This window comes from Halichoerus grypus, chromosome 10 (assembly GCF_964656455.1).
Source record: "Halichoerus grypus chromosome 10, mHalGry1.hap1.1, whole genome shotgun sequence".
NCBI classification, from domain to species: domain Eukaryota; kingdom Metazoa; phylum Chordata; class Mammalia; order Carnivora; family Phocidae; genus Halichoerus; species Halichoerus grypus.
This window is the reverse complement of record NC_135721.1, coordinates 74,397,134-74,416,706: the sequence shown is the minus strand read 5'-3', so window position 1 is coordinate 74,416,706 and position 19,573 is coordinate 74,397,134. Positions and strand designations below refer to the sequence as shown.

General features: G+C 38.7%; 2 protein-coding genes across 3 annotated transcripts in view; one reads left to right on the top strand and one right to left on the bottom strand.

The window, feature by feature from the left end:
- PLEKHH2 (pleckstrin homology, MyTH4 and FERM domain containing H2) overlaps positions 1–19,573 on the top strand; it is a 104,630-nt gene that overhangs the window by 8,422 nt on the left and 76,635 nt on the right. For both annotated transcript variants that reach the window (XM_036073708.2, XM_036073707.2), the window contains exon 3: positions 19,135–19,197. In XM_036073708.2, the coding sequence (XP_035929601.1) occupies positions 19,135–19,197 (63 nt within the window). The remainder of the gene's footprint in view (positions 1–19,134; positions 19,198–19,573) is intronic.
- Positions 17,014–17,806, bottom strand: C1GALT1C1L (C1GALT1 specific chaperone 1 like; the record flags this gene model as incomplete). Its single annotated transcript, XM_036073699.2, is given in 4 exon segments — positions 17,014–17,089; positions 17,091–17,426; positions 17,428–17,521; positions 17,524–17,806. Coding segments are annotated over 4 exon segments (789 nt in total), but the record flags the coding sequence as incomplete, so codon positions are not given.

The following is a 19,573-nucleotide window of genomic DNA, read 5'->3' as shown; positions in this document are numbered from 1 at the left end:
ATCACATCTTCTTTATCCACACTTCAGCTGCTTCCATAGTTTGGCTATAATGCTGCAGTAAACATAGGGATTCATATATCCCTTCGAATTAGTGTTTTCATATTCTTTGGGTAAATACCCAGTAGTGCAGTTACAGGATCAGAGGCTCATTCTATTTTTAATTCTTTGAGGAACCTCCATTCTGTTTTCCACAGTGGTCATACCAGTTGCATTTCCACCAACAGTGCATGAGGATTCCTTTTTCTCCCCAACACTTGTTTCTTATGATTTTGGTTTTAGCCATACTGACAGGATGACTCGCATTATATTTCTATTGGACAGTGCTGTCTAGATGGATAGATAAATGGTATTGTCATTCATACCTGATCAGAAGAATTTACAGGTGGTTTCTCAAGCACTTGTCTGCATAATCCTTTGGGATGGAGACTGGTACACACATCACATCTTCAAAAAAGATTTTTAATCTTCCATTGATAAGTGAGACTCTCTCTTTTTAAAAGATTTTATTTTTAAGTAATCTCTACACCCAATATGGGGCTCAAACTAACAACCCCAAGATCAAGAGTCTCATGTTCCACGGACTGAGTGAGCCAGGTGCCCTGCTAGCTGAGAATCTCTTAGCACAGAAGTATTCTAATAAAATCCAGGAAAACATCATTCAGTTTATTTTTTAAAATTAAGAAAAAAAAATTTTTTTAAGCAGGCTCCAACGCAGGGCTTGAAGTCATGACCCTGAGATCAAGATCTGAATGGAGATCAAGAGTCAGACGCTTAACCAACTGAGCCACCCAGGGGCCCTAAACATCATTCAGTTTAAACTTTCATATATATCATCTTAAATTTTTGTGCTTTAACATCTTTTAGGTGGAAAGATTAAGATTATTCTATTCACTTTGGGTCAAAGGATGACCTAGTAATAGGCTTTGTGGAATAAATCCCCAATATCAATTGGCTTTTGTTTATCACCATAAGAATAAAAGTTACGATCTGAAAAAAAAATCCCAGTTTGAATATCTCCTAAATTGAGGAAGCTTATTCTAACTCAAAGTTAGTGACTCATGCTTAGTCTTTTGCTCCTCTCTCTATAAAAATCATTTCCCAGACTGTGCTGATTTATCTAGTATTTTCCACAATCCCAGCCAGTCCATACAATGATTTTATTAAGATCATCAATTATATGCTTTTGCAGCCGTACCTCATGGACACTTACCCGGTGTTGCCTCAGCCTTTCAGCAGTTAGTACGCTGTTGGCCACAGCCTCCTTAACATTTTCTTGGTGCCTTGACTTCTGTACTCTCTGGGTTTCTTTGTGGACTAAATCGGAGTTATGCTTATTTGGGTTTCGGTGAATTGACCTTTAAGTTCTAAATTTTCTGGCAACATTTGTTCTTTAGAAGGCATGTTTCAACAAATTTCTTTATGAATGCCCATTTTTCAGAATTTAGAAGTGATATTTTCTCTATAAGTATATTTATAAATAAGCTTTTTGGTTGTTAGTTTAGGTTATTCGTTTTTTTTTTTTTTTTCTTTGCTGGTGAATGAATATTGAGAGGAATATTATTTCAAAATTGCTATTGTAGGGGCGCCTGGGTAGCTCAGTCGATTAGGCGTCTGCCTTCAGCTCAGGTCATGATCCCAGGGTCCTGGGTTCATCCCCGCCTGCTTCTCCTTCTTCCTCTGCCTGCCGTTCCCCCTGCTTGTGTGCGCGCGCGCTCTCTCTCTCTGCCAAATAAATAAATAAAATCTTTTTTTAAAAATTGCTATTGTAGTTGTAGTTTCTTTCCTCCTCCTTCTTTGTCTTCTTCATCTTCTGTATTTTTTTATCTGTGACTTAGATCCTGTGACAGATCTAAGAGATGGAATTATTCAGATGTGTTTTGTACAGTGGAAAGTGGACAAGTATGCCAAGTTACTCATGGTTTCCTAGTAAATATATTCAACACTAAAACGAGAATAATGTTTTTCATGATATTTTCTGTTATATTCCATTACGAAGTATTTTTCCCTGGATTAAAATTATTTTTGGTACCCACCCATGTTCTAATAAAAATACCAAATATGTGTTGATTTATTATGTGCTAAGCACTTTATAGATATAATTTATTTAATTCTTATAACAAGCTATAAAGTAAGACATTTTATTGTTCCCATTTTACAGATTGGGACACTGATGCTTACTATGTGCTGGGCAATCTTCTTTACATATACATTGTTAGTGCTTTATATATATAAAAAAAGTATATACACACACACACACACATACAAAATCTATTTATATGTTATATGTATAGAAATATATTAGATATTTATGTAACATATAAAGTGCTTTATATATATTAACTTTTTAATTCTTATAACAACCCTATGAGGTAGGTACTAATATTACTCTTTTTTATCCAGGAAGAAACTTAGGCACATAAAAGTTCCTTAACTTGCCTGAGTTTATGCTAAAGAGTGAGTGATGGAGACAAGAATTGAAACTGAGCATTCTGCTTTTAGAGCCTGAATGCTTAGCTATCACCCTCTATGGCTTCTCTAATCTAGTTTTATCACCACATTCCTTGCTTTCTCTGATATAGTCAGCCACTCATCTATTCTGTCTTCCCCTCAGCCATGCAACATTTAAATCCATCTCTGCTTGAGAGCAGGTATCTGTGCGTGTTATGTATGTAGTAATAACAATTTACCTAGCACTACATATTTTTAAAGAAAACCCTATTGCATTGCTTCTGCATGCCAACTTGAGTCAAATGTTGCATTCCAGAGGCCAGTCTGGTCCGATCCATAACCTTTGGTTTGTGTTAGGACCAGTCTGCCCCAAGGCTTCTTCCGAATAGTTCTCCAGACCTTCCCTCCAAATGGATGCAGGCCCAAGGCTGAAGATTCTTGAGAGAATACTAATTTGATTCTTCAGCTCTTTGCCAGGAATTCTGGCCAACTTTTCTTTCCTGCAACAGATCTGGTTCTTAGTTCTGTTTTATTGGCACTGGCTATAGGCAGCTAACACTAGGTGCCAACTATGGATCCTAAGACTTTGCTACAACAACCATTAGCTGGTTTAAACCCTACAGTAACCCTGTGAGGGGACTATTATTATAGCAAATGTCAAGATGTTGACATTAAGATTGAGAGTATTTGAGTAGTATGCCCAATATCATACAGCTAATGAGTAACAGAATGGGCATTGAACCTTAGATCTTTTATACTTTTTGTGATGCAGCTAATAGAGTGCCTGGCATATAGAAGTAACTCATTATTTTCCTGTATCTTTTTGAAGGGTCACACTGGTTAAATGTACAAGGAGATGACTTAACAAATGTAATTACCAATTAATAGGAGACACCCTTTCTCAGTTTTTTTTTTTTTTTAGGAAAAATGTATGAGATGATCTCAGAGTGTTTTGATAATTAAAGATGGATTTCAGTTATATATACTTTATGTTTTTTGGAGATGGAATTGGAGAATAAATGAGATTTTTTTAAAAGAACTATTTTTGCTCCATTTTTTTTTTCCATCACAATTTCCAAGTAACTTTGAATATTGACGCTTGTGAAGAAAAAGGCCTTATTGAAGTCTTGGGCAAATACTGCTATAAGTGGGAGAGGTCTTTAGAGGAATTTAAGGAATGGTGTTGGAAATATCTCTAGTATGCCAAATATAAACTCTTCAGTGAAGCTGAGATTTAAGTAGTTTTCCTACTTTACAGTATTACTAGTTAGTGTTCTGAGTCACGGAGGGAAAGGGGAAAGTTTCTTTTTAAGTTGAAATGAATGCTGTTTCCTATGGGTTAGGTTTTCAGTAAAAAAAAAAAAAAAGATGAAAATATGAAGAATTTCCCTTTGGGCATCAGCATGGCCCATGTGAAGTAATGCTGCCGTTACCTGATACAATATCACTGTCTGGGATTTCCTGCCACTTGACCTTCCTTAGTGAATAGGATTCCCCTGAGGTGGTCTAGGATTCTCCCATCGGAATGAGGAGGCCCTGGACAGCATAGTATTTGCCTTCATATAATGGTCCAGTACACCATCATGACCACCCTCTTTAAATTACACATCCCCTCAGTCACTTTGTTGCTTCACTTAATATTTCTCACTATCTGACAGGAATTATACATATACTGACAATGAGACTTTGCAGGCTAATTTAAATGTCAGTTTTTGGGCAACTGACTGAAGATATTATTTATTATAACAAAATAAATAAAAATGGTGATAGAGTCTTTCATGGGTTCGAAGAGATAACTTGGTGGGGAATTGCTGGCCACATCAGTGAGTGTGAAGATCTTAAAGTAACAAATCTGTTAAACAAGTGTGAAGGTCTTAAAGCAACCAGTCTGTGTACACACACACACACACACACACACACACACACACACACAGGAATATTATTCAGTCATCAAAAAGAATGAAATCTTGCCATTTCCAATGATGTGAATGTACCTAGAGGGTATAATGGTAAATGAAATCAATCAGAGAAAGACAAATACCATATGATTTCACTCATATGTGGAATTTAAGAAACAAAACAGATGAACATGGGGAAAGGGAAAAAAAAGAGAGAGAGGGAAGTAAACCATAAGAGACTCTTAACCATAGAGAACAAACTGAGGGTTGTGGGAGGGCAGATGGGTGGGGGATGGGCCAAATGGGTGGTGGGTGTTAAGGAGGGTACTTGTTGTGATGAGCACTGGGTGTTGTACGTAAGTGATGAATCACTAAATTCTATACCTGAAACCAATATTACACTCTATGTTAACTAACTGGAATTTAAATAAAAACTTGAAATAAAAAAAAAGAAATATATACTACAGTGCAAAAAACCCCACCAAGTTTATTTGCATACGGTGCTTAGAACACCGAGTATTAAATGTGGTGGTGTTAAGATCCAAGGTCAGTGGCATATTGCCTTCTGCCACTTACTGCTATGTTCACTGTGGCCACAGAGGGCACTTTTATGGTAGTAAATCAAAGCACTAGGTTTAGAATTTGCTACTTCATTTTGTTATTGTGTAAGTAGCTTGTTTGTAAAAATTTTGTCCAAAGCCTGACATAGGGCAGCAGATTATTTCAACTTTCTTTTAGTGACTTGGTATGGACTGGTTGTGGACTTGACCCAAGATTTACATTATATATACATTGTGAAAGTAAAAGCTTACTTGAATACTTCCTACATTGCTTTTTTTTTTTTTTTTTGGTATTTTGCAAAGTTATTTTCCAACTTGAGTGAGTATAAAAACAATCATTCAAAACCAAAGTATTGCCGGGGCGCCTGGGTGGCTCAGTTGTTAAGCGTCTGCCTTTGGCTCAGGTCGTGATCCCAGGGTCCTGGGATTGAGCCCCGCATCGAGCCCCGCATTGGGCTCCCTGCTCGGTGGGAAGCCTGCTTCTCCTTCTCCCATTCCCCCACTGCTTGTGTTCCCTCTCTCGTGCTGTCTCTCTCTGTCAGATAAATAAATAAAATCTTAAAAAAAAAAAAGTCAAAGTATTGCCTATCCTACTACCCTTATGTTTAAACTCATATTAAAGTGTTCTAAACTTGGTTGGATGTACTTAATGTATATTTACTTTATGCAGTGTGAAGTGCTCAGTATTCATGATCTGTAACACAGATTGTGAAAATGTAGTGATTTTCTTTTGTCAAAGTTTATCCTTGCTTTTAAATAATTTTTTTGGAAAGAGTTGAAACTTTCATCCATTCATTCATTTGTTCAACATACATTTATTGAACTTCTGTTATGTGGTATTCATTACCCCTGCCTCAGCCATTGTTATGTAAGTAAAGACTACATGCAGAATCTGGGGGGACACTTCTTAGCTTATTTACTATCTAGTGGTCGAATTATGTTAGAATCTCAAATTCCAAATTTAGCCTCTCTTAGTCATACCTCTGTCCCGGGCTTCATTCTGTGATATGTTCCATGAGAACATGCGACTTAAAATTGTTCCTGCTACGAATGTTAATATCACTTTACGTTACCAAGAAAAGATGCCTAGGCTAAAAGAATAGCATACATGGGATAGAAATAAAGATGAATGCTTTCCAACTAAGAATTTTGTGGTTTCATGTATTGGGAACTTATTTTCATATGGTTCTGTGTAACTATACGCTGTGTGGAGTTTATAAATACCAAAGCAGCTCTGGTTCAACTAAAAGACCACTAGGGAATCAGAACATGAAGACTCAAATCTCAGGCATGTTACTGGCTGGGAGCATAAGCTTATCCAAGGCATCCTCATTCTGAACATCAACTTCCTAATCTTCATGATGAGCATAACAATTCCTGTCCTATGGTGTGGCTGTGAAATAGTGTAGTGGAAAGTTTCCGGTTCTTAAACATTAACTAGAATTTTTTTTAAGTTCTTTTCTATTCCCTGAATTATTTTTCTTTCCTCTGAGATTGTTTCCCACTTTTATGTTTGTTTGTTTTTCAGGTTGTAAACTTTTCTCAAATTTCTGATGATTTTTGGTGGTCCATTTATATTTAAGAATGAGGCATCTGAAAAGTTGACCAGCAATTGTGTGTAAATAGTCAGTGCTGGTCAACTGTCAATCTTTGTTTTAGGATGAGTGGGTGGGAACTGCCTATTACACCACGAACCATAAATGCCACAGTTGTTGGACTGGTGCCCTCCAAACAATTTATTCAGTTTTGTAAGAGAAGAACATTTCCATTTTCAACAGGAAGTAAATGCTTAGCTGCTGGACATTTGGCACATGGGGATAAGTGAGGTTTCAGGGAGTTCGTTGACTCTAAGGGCTACATATTTGCCATTAATACCCACTGTTTTCACCCCGCACCCTTCACTCTTGCTCTAGGTCTTTACAAGGCTCTGTGAGGAAATTAACTCCCAGGAGAAACCCAGGACCCTCCAGTCCTTATTCTTAGACTATACTTTCTGCTTCATCAAAAACAAGGGGATTAAATGAATACAAGCACATTTAATGGTGAGCTTGTCTCCCCACTTCCAACTTTCCTCTCTTACATGGCTCCTAAAATGCTGGCAGCCAAATGTTTATCCCATGGGGGAGATTGAAAGTCTCTGGGGAATCTTATCAGCCCAGGAGGAAAGAGGAAATAATGCTGACAATCAGTGGTTCCCCAACAGAAAGTCCAGCCAGATCACCTAATGTTAAAGTTCACGGTCAACAAGCCCCATATATATGCTAAAGCATCTAGGCAGCTTTTTAGTCCCTTAACCTTAAACATAAGTAGGCTCTCATGAATGACCACACATCTGAGGAAACCCTCTAACATGAAAGATAGAGAACAAACAGAAAACAAAACAAAACAAAACACAATATTGCCTATGCAGGGAAAAGGAAATAAAACAGAACAAGCAAAATCTTACCATTTAATATCCCAAGAGAGAAAAGATATTGCCTTCCTGAAACAAGGAATATTCAGAGAATAAGTAAGAACTCTTGAAAATTAAAAACATGGTAGAAGAGGGGTGCTTGGGTGGCTCAGTTGGTTAAGCATCTGCCTTCGGCTCAGGCCATGATCCCGGAGTCCTGGGATCGAGCCCCACATCGGGCTCCCTGCTCAGCGGGAGTCTGCTTCCCCCTTTCCCTCTGCCCCTCTCCCCCACTCGTGTGCTCCCACTGTCTCTCTCAAATAAAAAAATAAAATCTTTAAAAAAATGGTAGAAGAAATAGTAAACTTAATAGAAGGGTTGGAATATAAACAAGCTAAATAGCTGGGAAGTAGAGAAAAATGTTAAAAAGATGGAAGACAGGAGAGAAAAGATTAGAAATTTAGAGGGCTAGTCCAGCATGTCCAAGATCAGGATGGTAGGAGTCTGGAGTGGACAAAGTCAATGAAACAAGGCACGAAAATTTCCCAGAATTGAAGGACATGAGATTCTTGATTGAAAGGTCTACCAAATACTTAGAACAACAGATAAAAATAGTTTCGTCCAAAGGCACATCATCATGAAAGTTTACTATAGACCAAAGAAAAGATTCTGCAAGCTTTCAGAGGAAAAAAAAAGCCCAAACAGGCTATATGCAAACAGGAATTAGAATGGATTTTTTAAGACATGAAAGTTCCCATGTAACCTTCTTGAAGAATCTCCAAAAGGACGTGCTCCATTAAAAGGAAGAAGGAAACCAAGAGAGAAAGGCATAGGATACAGGAAACAGGAGCTCCAAGGTGGGGAAAAGTAGAAGGGTCTTCCCAAGAAGACAGCTGTGTCCTCGCAAGAGGGGAGTCAGTCCAGATGGGTGCAGGTCAGAAGCTCTGGGAGTGGCTTCAAGAAGATAAAATTGGTAGAAAATCAGGCGTGAATGAACATCTTGAGAGATGATTTAATTTGGAGTTGAATTATTGATGAGTTCATAGAAAGCTGGATAAATAAAAGAACAAGACATTTAACTCTAGGGGGAAAAGTAATGTAGCAAGGAAAAAAGTAACCATGGTTTACTATGTGGTTCATCTCTGAATATCATACATAGTCACAGTAATACTAATAGTGAATAGTGAATTAACCAAAGGGAAGATATAAACTTATTGGAAGAATGAGAGTGTATCTGTGTTGATGGTGAGATCAAAGAGCTAGATACTCATTCTCCATATGGGAAGTAAGTAGGAAATCACTAAACTAAAAAAAAAAGTCAACAAAAAGGAAGCATGTTATTTAGAACATGAAAGTAAAATATTAAGAGAATTGGCTAACATGAAAGTAAAATATTAAGAGAATTGGCTAACAGATAATTTTTATTAATAAATCTTATGGAACTAGTTGGTACTTTATGTGCATTTGTGGCTTGGATAAACATAAAAACAAAAGAAAAGTTAAATTGTGAAGTAAATGGACTTATACAGTCTTTTGAGGGGAAATCTTGATGGTTCCATGGAAATCACCATCTGAACAAAATAGTCTATTTTGAGTTTTCAGGATATATCAAAAGAATCAAATGTTCTGGGTTATGTATTTTAAAGTTAGGTGCATTCAGGATCAGGATTGTTACATGTCCCATTTATAATTATGAATTGTCCCATTTATAATTATTGACACTCTTTTTGCTAATAAAACTTTTGGCATTAAAGTCTCTTTTGTCTGATTTTGATATTGCTTTTAGGTAGCACTTGCTTGGAATACTTTCAGTCTCTTAGCATCATTTTTTAAGTATGCCCTTTTAAATACAATATAGAAAGATTTATGTCTTTATCCGACTAGTGAGATAATCTCTTTAAATATATCTGAAATCATAAGAAATGCATTCTGTTTCTACACATCATGTTGTTGAAGTTCTCTTTGTCTTCCCTGGTTCCAGCTTTTTTTCCCCCTCTGATGCTTTGGAAGCTATAGACTGAATTTCTATTAAGTGGTTAGTTATCCTTAACTCTTTTTAAAAAGAAAGGCCAGTGTGGCGCCTGGGTGCCTCAGTCGGTTAAGCATCCAACTTTTGGTTTTGGCTCAGGTCACGATCTCAGGGTCGTGAGATCGAGCCCTACATCGGGCTCCGCACTCAGCACAGAGTGTGCTTGGAGATTTCTCTCCTTCTCCCTCCCCCTCTGCTCCTCCCGCTGCTCATGCTTACTCATACTCTCACTTTCTCTAAAATAAATAAATAAAGTCTTTAAAAAAAAAAAAAGAAAAGAAAGGCCAGTACATATAGTTTATATTGTAATAATAGAACTTGAAAACTGAATGTGGTTAGGGAGTTGGTGATATTACAAAAAAAAAAAGGTAGCATGGCGGGGGGGTTGGTGAGGGAAAGGATGGGAAACCCGCAGCTATGAGAGCTGAGCATCAAAAACAGCAAGTGCCAAAACTGTTAGGATGGCCAGCACTGATTCTTCTTTAGAGAACAGTTTTAGAAACTGGACATTTTCTAGAACAAAAAATGACACCTTCAGTTTAAACTTTGAATCAAGCTCTCATAATTTAGATAATTATTCAGCTTTGATGGACACTAGGAGATGCTAAATGTTGTATAAATCCATTAGAAGCCGTAGAATGGAAAAATGTCAGGCAACCAGAAGGACTTCAATTGTCCCATCTTGTCCTAGAGAGAGAACTAGTAGTTTGTCCATCATTATCGCAAAATTACCTACTTAGAAAGCCTGAGGTGGTGTGGGGATGGGCTGGATTAGGGTTTGCTGAAATCACATTTTGGATAGGATGATTAATGTAACTGAAGGAGATCTTTTACTTTGGAGAATAATTTAGCCCTCAACAACTTCTTAGTCTGCCATGACTTTGCAACAGCAGTAGACTTTTAATTCGTAATATAGGTGTGTTTTCATAAAAAGAAAAAATACAGTTTTGAAATCTAGACCCAAAATGGCACTGTGTCCTTCCACTGCATTCTGTGGGTCACAGCAAGTCACAAAGCCATCCCAGAGTCAAAAGGAAGGACAATGGACCTCACCTCTCATTGGGAAAAGTGGCATGTGCATATAGTGAGGGAAGGAATTGGTGGCCATCTTTGGGGGTGGCTATCTAAGCCTAACCAGTTACTTTAATTCACTCAGACTTTTGCATTCCAGCATATATCCTTGTTTCCCTCCACTACAGCTGATCTCACAAAGGTCTCCAATGGCCTAATTAGGATATATTTACATATATTACTTATACTACATACCATTTACGTGTATCTTACAGTGTGTTACTTATATTTAATTTTTTTATTAGAGAAATTTTCAAACATACCAAAGTAAGCAGAATATTATAATGGATCCCCATATACACATTACCCAGCATTAATGATTATTAACTCAGGACCAGTCCTGTTTCATCTATACCCTGATCCACTTCTCCTTTCTTACTTTATATTGAAGCAAATCCCAAGCACATTATTTCATCCATCTATGTACATTTTTAATGACTGTATGTTATCTACTTACATATTTAGACAATTCTGTTTTTGGACATTTGTGGCTTTTATTTTTATCATTCAAATTATAACACTGCAGGGGCTCCTGGGTGGCTCAGTTGGTTAAGCATCTGCCTTCAGCTCAGGTCATGATCTCAGTGTCCTGGGATCTAGTCCTGCATCTGGCTCCCTGCTCAGTGGGGAACCTGCTTCTCCCTCTCTCTCTGCCGCTCCCCTTGCCACTCCCCTTGTGAGATTCTGCTTACTTTTGTAAGTTTGAAAATTTCTCTCTCTCTGTCAAATAAATAAAATCTTGAAAAAAAATTATAACACTGCAGTCATTACCACATATTTTTAATAAATGAAATACCAACAGCTTTTTCACATCACTTTGACATGTTTTCTTATTTTTATCCTCACAATTTCCTGTACGGTAGGTAGAGCAGTTATATTATCCCTATTTTATACATAAGAATTTTAAAGTGCAATGTCAAGCTGTTGAATAGTAGAGTAAGAATTAGAAACCAGATCTCTTGAATCTACTCTGTTCATTTTAAACTAAACCTTGCTAACTTAAAGTTATTCATAAAACTAATACATGTGTATGGTAGAAATACACTGCTATATAAATATCCATTGAACATCCATTAAGTATTAGATACAATGCTAAACACTCTCCTGTTTAATCTTCATATAAATACTGTGAGATAAATGTTAATCTCTTTTACAAATGAGGAATGGAGACTCAGAAGTTAAATGACTTACTCATCATTACATTGCTCATAAGTAGTGGAATCTGGATTCTGATTTTGGTCTTCTTGCCTCCAACATCAGTACTCTTTCCACTTTTCTCTACATTGGTATTTCAAGGGCTACACTTTAAAAGAAAAGATTTATTTATTGGGGCACCTCAGTGGCTCAATTGGTTAAGCGTCTGCCTTCAGCCCTGGTCATGATCCCAGGACCCTGGGATTGAGCCCCACATTGGGCTCCCTGCTCAGCGGGGAGTCTGCTTCTCTCTCTCCCTCTGCCCCCCACTCATGCTTGCTCTCTCTCTCTCTAGTGCTCTCTCTCTCTCAAATAAATAAATAAAATCTTAAAAAAAATCTCAGGGATTCCTGATGGTACCCACTATTTAAAAAAAAAGATTTATTTATTTGAGAGAGAGCGAGCAGGGGGGAGGGGCAGAGGGGGAGGGAGAGAGAATCCCAAACTCCATACTGAGCGCAGAGCCCAACAGGAGGCTTGATCCCACAACCCCGAGACCACGACCTGAGTCAAAACCAAGAGTCAGACGCTTAACCGACTGTGCCATCCAGGTGCCCCTACACTTTTTTTTTAATTAAAAAAGCAAAAATGACTTTCTGAATAGGTGCTTTATTTAACTTGTATTCAAAGTCATATACATATAATGGTTTCTTCCAGCACATTTAGCCCGTTTATATATAAACTTATATCCCAAGTCTTGTGAAATAGTGTATGTGTGTGTGTGTGTTTGTGTGTGTGTGTTAGGTGTGATGCTTTTTATAATGGAAATAAACTTTTTTTTATAAGGTTATTGCTTGCTACCGAGCTTTTAGAATTTGACTGTATGGCTGGAAATGCAAGGTGTTATGGAAGATATAAAGGGTCCTCACACATGAAGTCCATATTCAAGCAACTTGCAATATAGTTGGGAAAATAATAGAAGGTAGAGAGTCAATGCCATAGGACAGAAGAAAAGTTATTTGGCAGTGGTAAAAATACTATCCTATTCATATATGCATAGTGCTTTATAGATGTAATTTCATTCAGTAATGTATAATATATTGAATACTTACTGCATATAAAGACCTGTACAGGGTATGAAACAGTGAGGCAAAGAGACAAGGCTTCTGCCCTGTTAACACTAGAAACCAAACTTCAGAAAGAGAAATCTGACCAGATATTTGTATAGTCCTTGCCTTAGTTTGTTCTGCTCTAACTAAATGCTATAGACTATGTAACTTCTAAACAGCAGAAGTTTATCATAGTTCTGGAGGCTGGAAATCTGAGATCAAGGTGCCAGCTAAGTCAGGTGAGGGCTCTCTTCGGAGTTGCAGACTTCTCATTGTATCCTCACACATTGTATCCTCACAAAGGAAGGGGCTAGGGAGCATTGTGGGATCTCTTTGATAAGGGCACTAATCCCATTCACGAGGCCCCCTGCCCCCGCCATGACCTCATCACCTCCCAAAGACCTCTCCTCCTAACACCACCACAGTGGGTGTTAGGATTCCAATATGTGAACTTTAGGGGGGACACAAACATTCAGACCATAGCATTCCATCCCTGGCTCCTCAAATTCATGTCCTTCTCATACAAAATACATTCATTCCATCCCAACAGCCCTAAAAGTCTATAAAGTGCAGAGTCTCATCTAAATCAGGTATGGGTGAGACTCAAGGTATGATTCATTCTAAGGAAATCCCTGCCAGCTATGAATCTATGAAATCAAACAAATTACGTGTTTCTAAAATACAATGGTGGGACAGACCTAGGATAGATATTTTCATTCCAAAAGGGAGACATAGGAGAGAAAGAAGGGGTAACAGGTTCCAAGCAAGTTCAAAACCCCACAAGGCAACTAATGGTAAATCTTAAGGTTTGAGAATAATTTTAACTAGATGTTCAGCCCTCTGGGATGGAGGTCCTACCTTCTGGACCAACTCGGGGGGCGGGGAGTGGGGAGGAAGGGTCTCACCTTCTGGGCCCTCAGGAGCATTTGCAGCCCCATGGCTTTGCAGGGCAGCTCTCATGGGTTGAAGTTGCATGCCGATGGTTCTACCAGTCTGGGATCGCAGGGGTGGCCTCACCCCCATGGCTTCATTAGGAATTGCCCTGGTTGGGGCTCTCTGGTGCCCTTGTGCCAGAGGTGGCCCTGTGCTTGGGTTGTACACCCACAGTTCTGGGTGGCTTCATCTTTCCAAATCTAGATGGAGGTAGCCATGCTCCCATGGCTCTCCTGGGCAGGGGTTGGCCCCCCATGGCTTTGGGCAGCACCACTTTGGTTTGGGTAGAGGTTGTGTGGCTTGTTGAAACTCAGGAAAGTCTCGTCCCAGCCTTGTGAAACTGAGGAGGCAGCTCTAATGAGCTGGAGTCCTTCCTCCTTGTCTTGAAGAATAGCCCAATGTCACAGCCATATAGCTCTAAGATCCCAACCTGTAAAATCCCAAGTCCAACAGCCAGCCTAATTCCTTCCTCTTCAGTTCACACGGACTTTTCCTTCTTCGGTTGCTACCTAACTCTGTGGTTCAAACCCATACTGACCCCTTAATCAAAAGGTGGTTTGGCCACACCCTGTCCTCTCCTGAACAAGCTTTTTCCCATTTCTTCCAATATGGATATGCTGGAAAGTATCCAGATTTTTAGATTCCACTTCCTTTTTGATTAACAATCTATCTTTAAATCATTTCTCTTCTCACATTTTACTATAAGCATTCAAGAAGAATTAGGCCACTCCTTCAACACTTGGCTTAGAAATTTCCTCAGCCAAATATCCAGTTTCATCACTCACAAGTTCTACCTTCCACAAAACCCCAAGAGGAGAATCCAATTCAGCAAAGCTGTTTGCTGCTTTATAACAAGGATCACCTTTCCTCTCATTTCCAATAACATGTTCCTCATTTCCATCTGAGACCTCATCAGAATGGCCTTTACCATCCATCATATTTCTACTAACACTGTTCACAACCACTTAGATACTCTCTAAGAAGACTGAGGCTTTCTCTATAGTTTTCTTTGCTGTTTGCCTTCTGAGTTCTCACCAGAATTGCTTTAAATGGTCCGTTCATGGCAATGTAGGCTTTTTCTACCATGCACCCAAAATTCTTCCAGCTTCTACCAGTTACTCAATTCCAAAGCCACTTCCACATTTTTAGGTATTTGTGACATTGGCACTCCAGTCTCAGTGTCCAATTTCTGCCTTGGTCCATTTGTGCTGCTATAACAAAATATGACAGACCGTGTAGCTTATGAACAATAGAAATTATTTCTCACAATTCTGGAGGCTGGAAGTCTGAGATCAGGGTGCCAGCAAGGTCAGGTTCTGGGTCTTAAACTTCTTGTATTTTCACTTGGCAGAAGAGGCTAGGGAGCTCTGTGGGATCTCTATTATAAAAGCACTAATCCCATTCATGAGAGTCCCACCCTCAGGACTTAATCACCATCACATTGGGCGTTAAGATTCCAATGTGAATGTGGGGGGGTGGCGCACAAACATGCAGACCATAGCAATCTTCTTAAGAAACTGTTCAGTCTTTTTTTTTTTAAAGATTTTATTTATTTGACAGAGAGAGACACAGCGAGAGAGAGAGAGAGAGAGAGAGAGAGAGAGAGAGGCGCCGCCATTCAGTCCTTTTTAAGACTTTAATTTTTTAAGAGCAGTTTAGGGTTCACAAAAAAGTTGGGTGGGGGGTGCCTGGGTGGCTCAGTCGTTAAGCATCTACCTTCGGCTCAGGTCATGATCCCGGGGTCCTGGGATCGAGCCCCGCATCGGGCTCCCTGCTCCGTGCTTCTCCCTCTCCCACTCCCCCTGCTTGTGTTCCCTCTCTCACTGTGTCTCTCTCTGTCAAATAAATAAATAAAATCTTAAAAAAAAAAAAAAAGTTGGGTGGTACAGAAATCTCTCATATATTCCCTGCCCCTACACATGCATAACCTCCCTCATTACCAACATCCCCCACTAGAGTGGTACGTTTGTTACAACTGATGAATCTACACTGACACATTATAAAAACCCAAAGTCTGTAGTTTCACTCTTGGTTTACATTCCATGGATTTGGACAAATGTATAGTGACATGTATCCATCATTATGATATCATACAGAGTACTTTCACTGCCCTGAAAAGCTTCTGTGCCCTGTTTATTTATCCCCCACCTCAGCTGGAATCATACAATATGCAGTCTTTTCCAATTGGCTTCTTTCACTTAATATATGCATTTAAGTTTCCTCCATGTCTTTTCATGGCTTCATAGCTCATTCCCTTTTAGTGCCAAATAATATGTCATTGTCTGGATGTACCATGGTTTATTTATCCATTCACCTACTGAAGGACATCTTGATTGCTTCCAAGTTTTGGCAATTATGAATAAAGCTGATGTGAACATCTATCTGTATGCAGTTTTGTGTTGACATAAGTTTTTAACTCCTTTGGATAAATACCAAGGAGCCTGACTGCTAGATTGTATGGTAAGAGTATGTTTAGTTTTTTAAGAAATTGCGAAACTGTCTTCCAAACTTGCTGTAACATTTTGCATTCCCATGAGCAATGAATGAAAGTTCCTGTTTTTCCATGTCCTCGCCAGCATTTGGTGTTGTCAATGTTCTGGATTTTGGCCATTGTAATAGGTGTGACAGTAGTCTTTTTTTTCACCAGCACAATTTTACAGATCAACAACTTGTTTGTGGATTTTCCTGGCAACCTCAACAATATTCAAAATTGAGGTTAAGGCTCCACAAGTGCAAAATTTTCCCTAGTAACATAAAGTAGTTACATTGTAGAGGTGACAATTATCAGCATATTGCCAGTAGTGGAAGAATGTAGTGTTGGGATGTGCCTGCCAGTTGGTTTTTTTGGTTTAAAGACTATCCTACACAGGAGATAGTGCTTGTCCAACGGCTTTTACGTAGTGCCGCAGTCCATACAGTAACTCAATAAAATGCTTTTAGACAACAGTACTGGCTTATTAAACATTTGAAATATTTTCACAAAAATTAAAGATGATATGGGGTCCAGAGAATACACTTAGGAAATATCTGTTTATACACCCAAATATTTGAAACCTCTTTTAGAAGCTAGATCCCTTCAATAAATGGTCTTAAAAATCTGTGTGGACAAACAGTTAAACTACCATATATGGTGGCAATGGAATGTTTTACTTTTGTTATCCAATAGAAATATAATATGAGACACATATGTAATTTAAAATTTTCTATTAAACAAAATAAAATGAAAAATAATTTTATATTTAATGCAACATATTGAAAATATTTCAATGCGAGTCAATATAAAAATTACTGAGTTTATACTTTTCATATTAGGTTTTCAAATAATAGATGTATTAATGAGTTAAGTGTGTATTTTACACTTACGTATCTCAATTCACACTTCAAGTGGATCCACATTTCAAGTGCTTTTGCACAGCACAATTCTATTATCCCTCAGCCTTCAGTCATTTTCTGAACCATTTGGAGGTAAGAAAACCAGTGTACTGTTGAAATAATGAATGCCCTGAGCCAGTGCACATCATTACTATCATCTTTCTGGGAGTTGGTCCATTAAAAGTAATAGCCATACCTGAACAGCAGCCTTCTCCTACTTGCTGAGGATTATTACACATTGTCTCTTGAATAAGATGTGCAAATGGTTTTGAATTAAATACAACTCTTCCTTCAGAATCCTCTGCATTCTCTGCAAGAACTCCAGCTTATTTGAGGCCAGTTGCTGGCTGAATGTCTTCAGATAACTTCCAAATCACACTTCGATCTGCACACTTCTCAGACTTGGCAGAGAAGGCTGTATTTCAGACTCTATCCTTGACAATTTCTCTTTCCAAAGTCAGGTATGGGAGGTTGCCATGTTATGGTGTGGCCCAGATAGAAAGGTTGTGATAAAGCCCTAGTAAACAACAGGTACACTGAATTGTCAATGACAGCAAATGTAGCGGGACGTGCAAGAACCAGGTGTAGTTGTCGCCATGCTTTTCAAAGACATGTTTCTAAGTTGTCCTCATCTGTAACCACAGATTTTTAGTACTGTAGGGCTCTGCTTGGTCACTGTGTTTGGTCCAAGTCTCTTTCCGCAACAGCCTAGTAATGCTCGTCTTGGATTCTCCAAGGCTGATAGAATCAACACAGCTACTGTTATTAAGATCCGTGCGTTGCACTACTGAAATGTTTAAGAAATCTTTTCTGTTTGGCGGGCAAAGGTGATGGTGATCATGGTTGTTAACCTCTGGTGAATGTTAATTGGCCACATAGTTATCAAAACAGAGTAAACGCTCCCAAGCACTATACTGGTAAAAAAAAAAAAAAATACCAACCATGGTGGGAAAACCCCCATCAAGCGTTAGGTCAGCGCGCGGATCAGACGCCGCGTGGAGTCGGTCCCTGCCGCCCACTCAGTGCGGAGCTATGGCCGCCCTCCCAGCTGGGCCGCTCTAGCAGCCGGAGGCCGCTTCTCTGTGGTTTCGAAAAGGGGGCGGGACTGGAGCCGGTGTGTCAGTCGTTGGGGTGGGACCCCGGATGCTCCTGAGTATAAGGTGAGGTGGAAGCTGTGGAACAATAACCAGCAATGAAACTGAAAATGAGCAAAGATCGGGCGACTGACGGCTCAGGGGCTGACCATATTTCAACACTCAGAAAAAAGAATTTAGAATTGAGGTTTACATCACACTTGTGTATTCAGTACCTGGTACACATCTCTTACGTAATTTACATCGGGTCCTTTTTAAGGCTTTTCTTTTTTGTACTTATAATCGTCATTTTAGTATTTTACTTTAAATCTCCAAACTTTTTGGGCAACAAAAAATTGAAGTCCCATTAAAATATTATTCAAAAGTAAAAAAAAATCTCCAAACTTTTTATTCTCTACAGAACTTAAAAAACAAAACAAAACAAAAACCGAGATATTTTTTGATTCTTTGTGCCGTACGCATTTGTGGACGTGTGTGTGTGTGTTAAATCAGAATCTCTTCTGTACTTTACTACAATGTATGATAAGAATTAAAACTACCCAGAGCTTTAAGGGGCGCCTGGGTGGCTCAGTCGTTAAGTGTCTGCCTTCGGCTCAGGTCTTGATCCCAGGGTCCTGCATGGAGCCCCGCATCGAGCCCCGCATCGGGCTCCTTGCTCGGCGGGAAGCCTGCTTCTCCCTCTCCCAGAAAAACTACCCAGAGTTTAAACATACCACCTATGGAGCTTATGAGAATACCCATTTTCTGATATCATTGTGACTTTTTGATCAACAAATTAAATATGACATTTGAGGTCTTACTGTTCTTAATATGTGTTGACCAGTAATTTATAGTTCAATGAAGAAAATTCTATGGATGAGTACTCATGTAGTATATATTACATTGTACTAGAAGTATGAAACCTTTGGTATGTTATTTGATCAATTTTTAAATATGCACTGAAAGCCTTACATGTGATAAATTGTATGTAATTCATATCCATTAAACTATTTTAAATATCCTTAAAGAATTTGATGGCATTGCAAGAATTTTCAGTCGTTTTCATACGTGAAATATGAACTTTTATATTTTCTCTGTTTTTCCTCACTTTATAGATGCAACAGCTTGAGAGACAAGTTATTGATGCTGAACGTCAAGCAGAAAAGGCTTTTCAACAGGTAGAGTATAATTCTAGTTAAAAAATTTTTTTTCTCAGGTGCCTGGATGGCTCAGTTGGTTAAAGGTCTGACCTGCTCAGGTCATGATCTTGGGGTTCTGAGATCAAGCCCCAAGAGGGTCTCTGCACTTGGTGAGGAGTCTGCTTCTCCCTCTCCCTCTGCCCCTCCCCCCACTCATGTTCACTCTCTCTCTCTCAAATAAATAAAATCTTAAAAATCTTTTTTTCTCTTTACCAATATAAACCTTGTTTTGCCCAAAACAATCCTCAAAATAGTCTTCAACCCTTCTCTACATCCTATCACTTTGACTATTCTGTGAGCTGGATCCATAGAGAAAATGGAGAATCTAACTTTATTTTGCCCTTAACAGATTTCC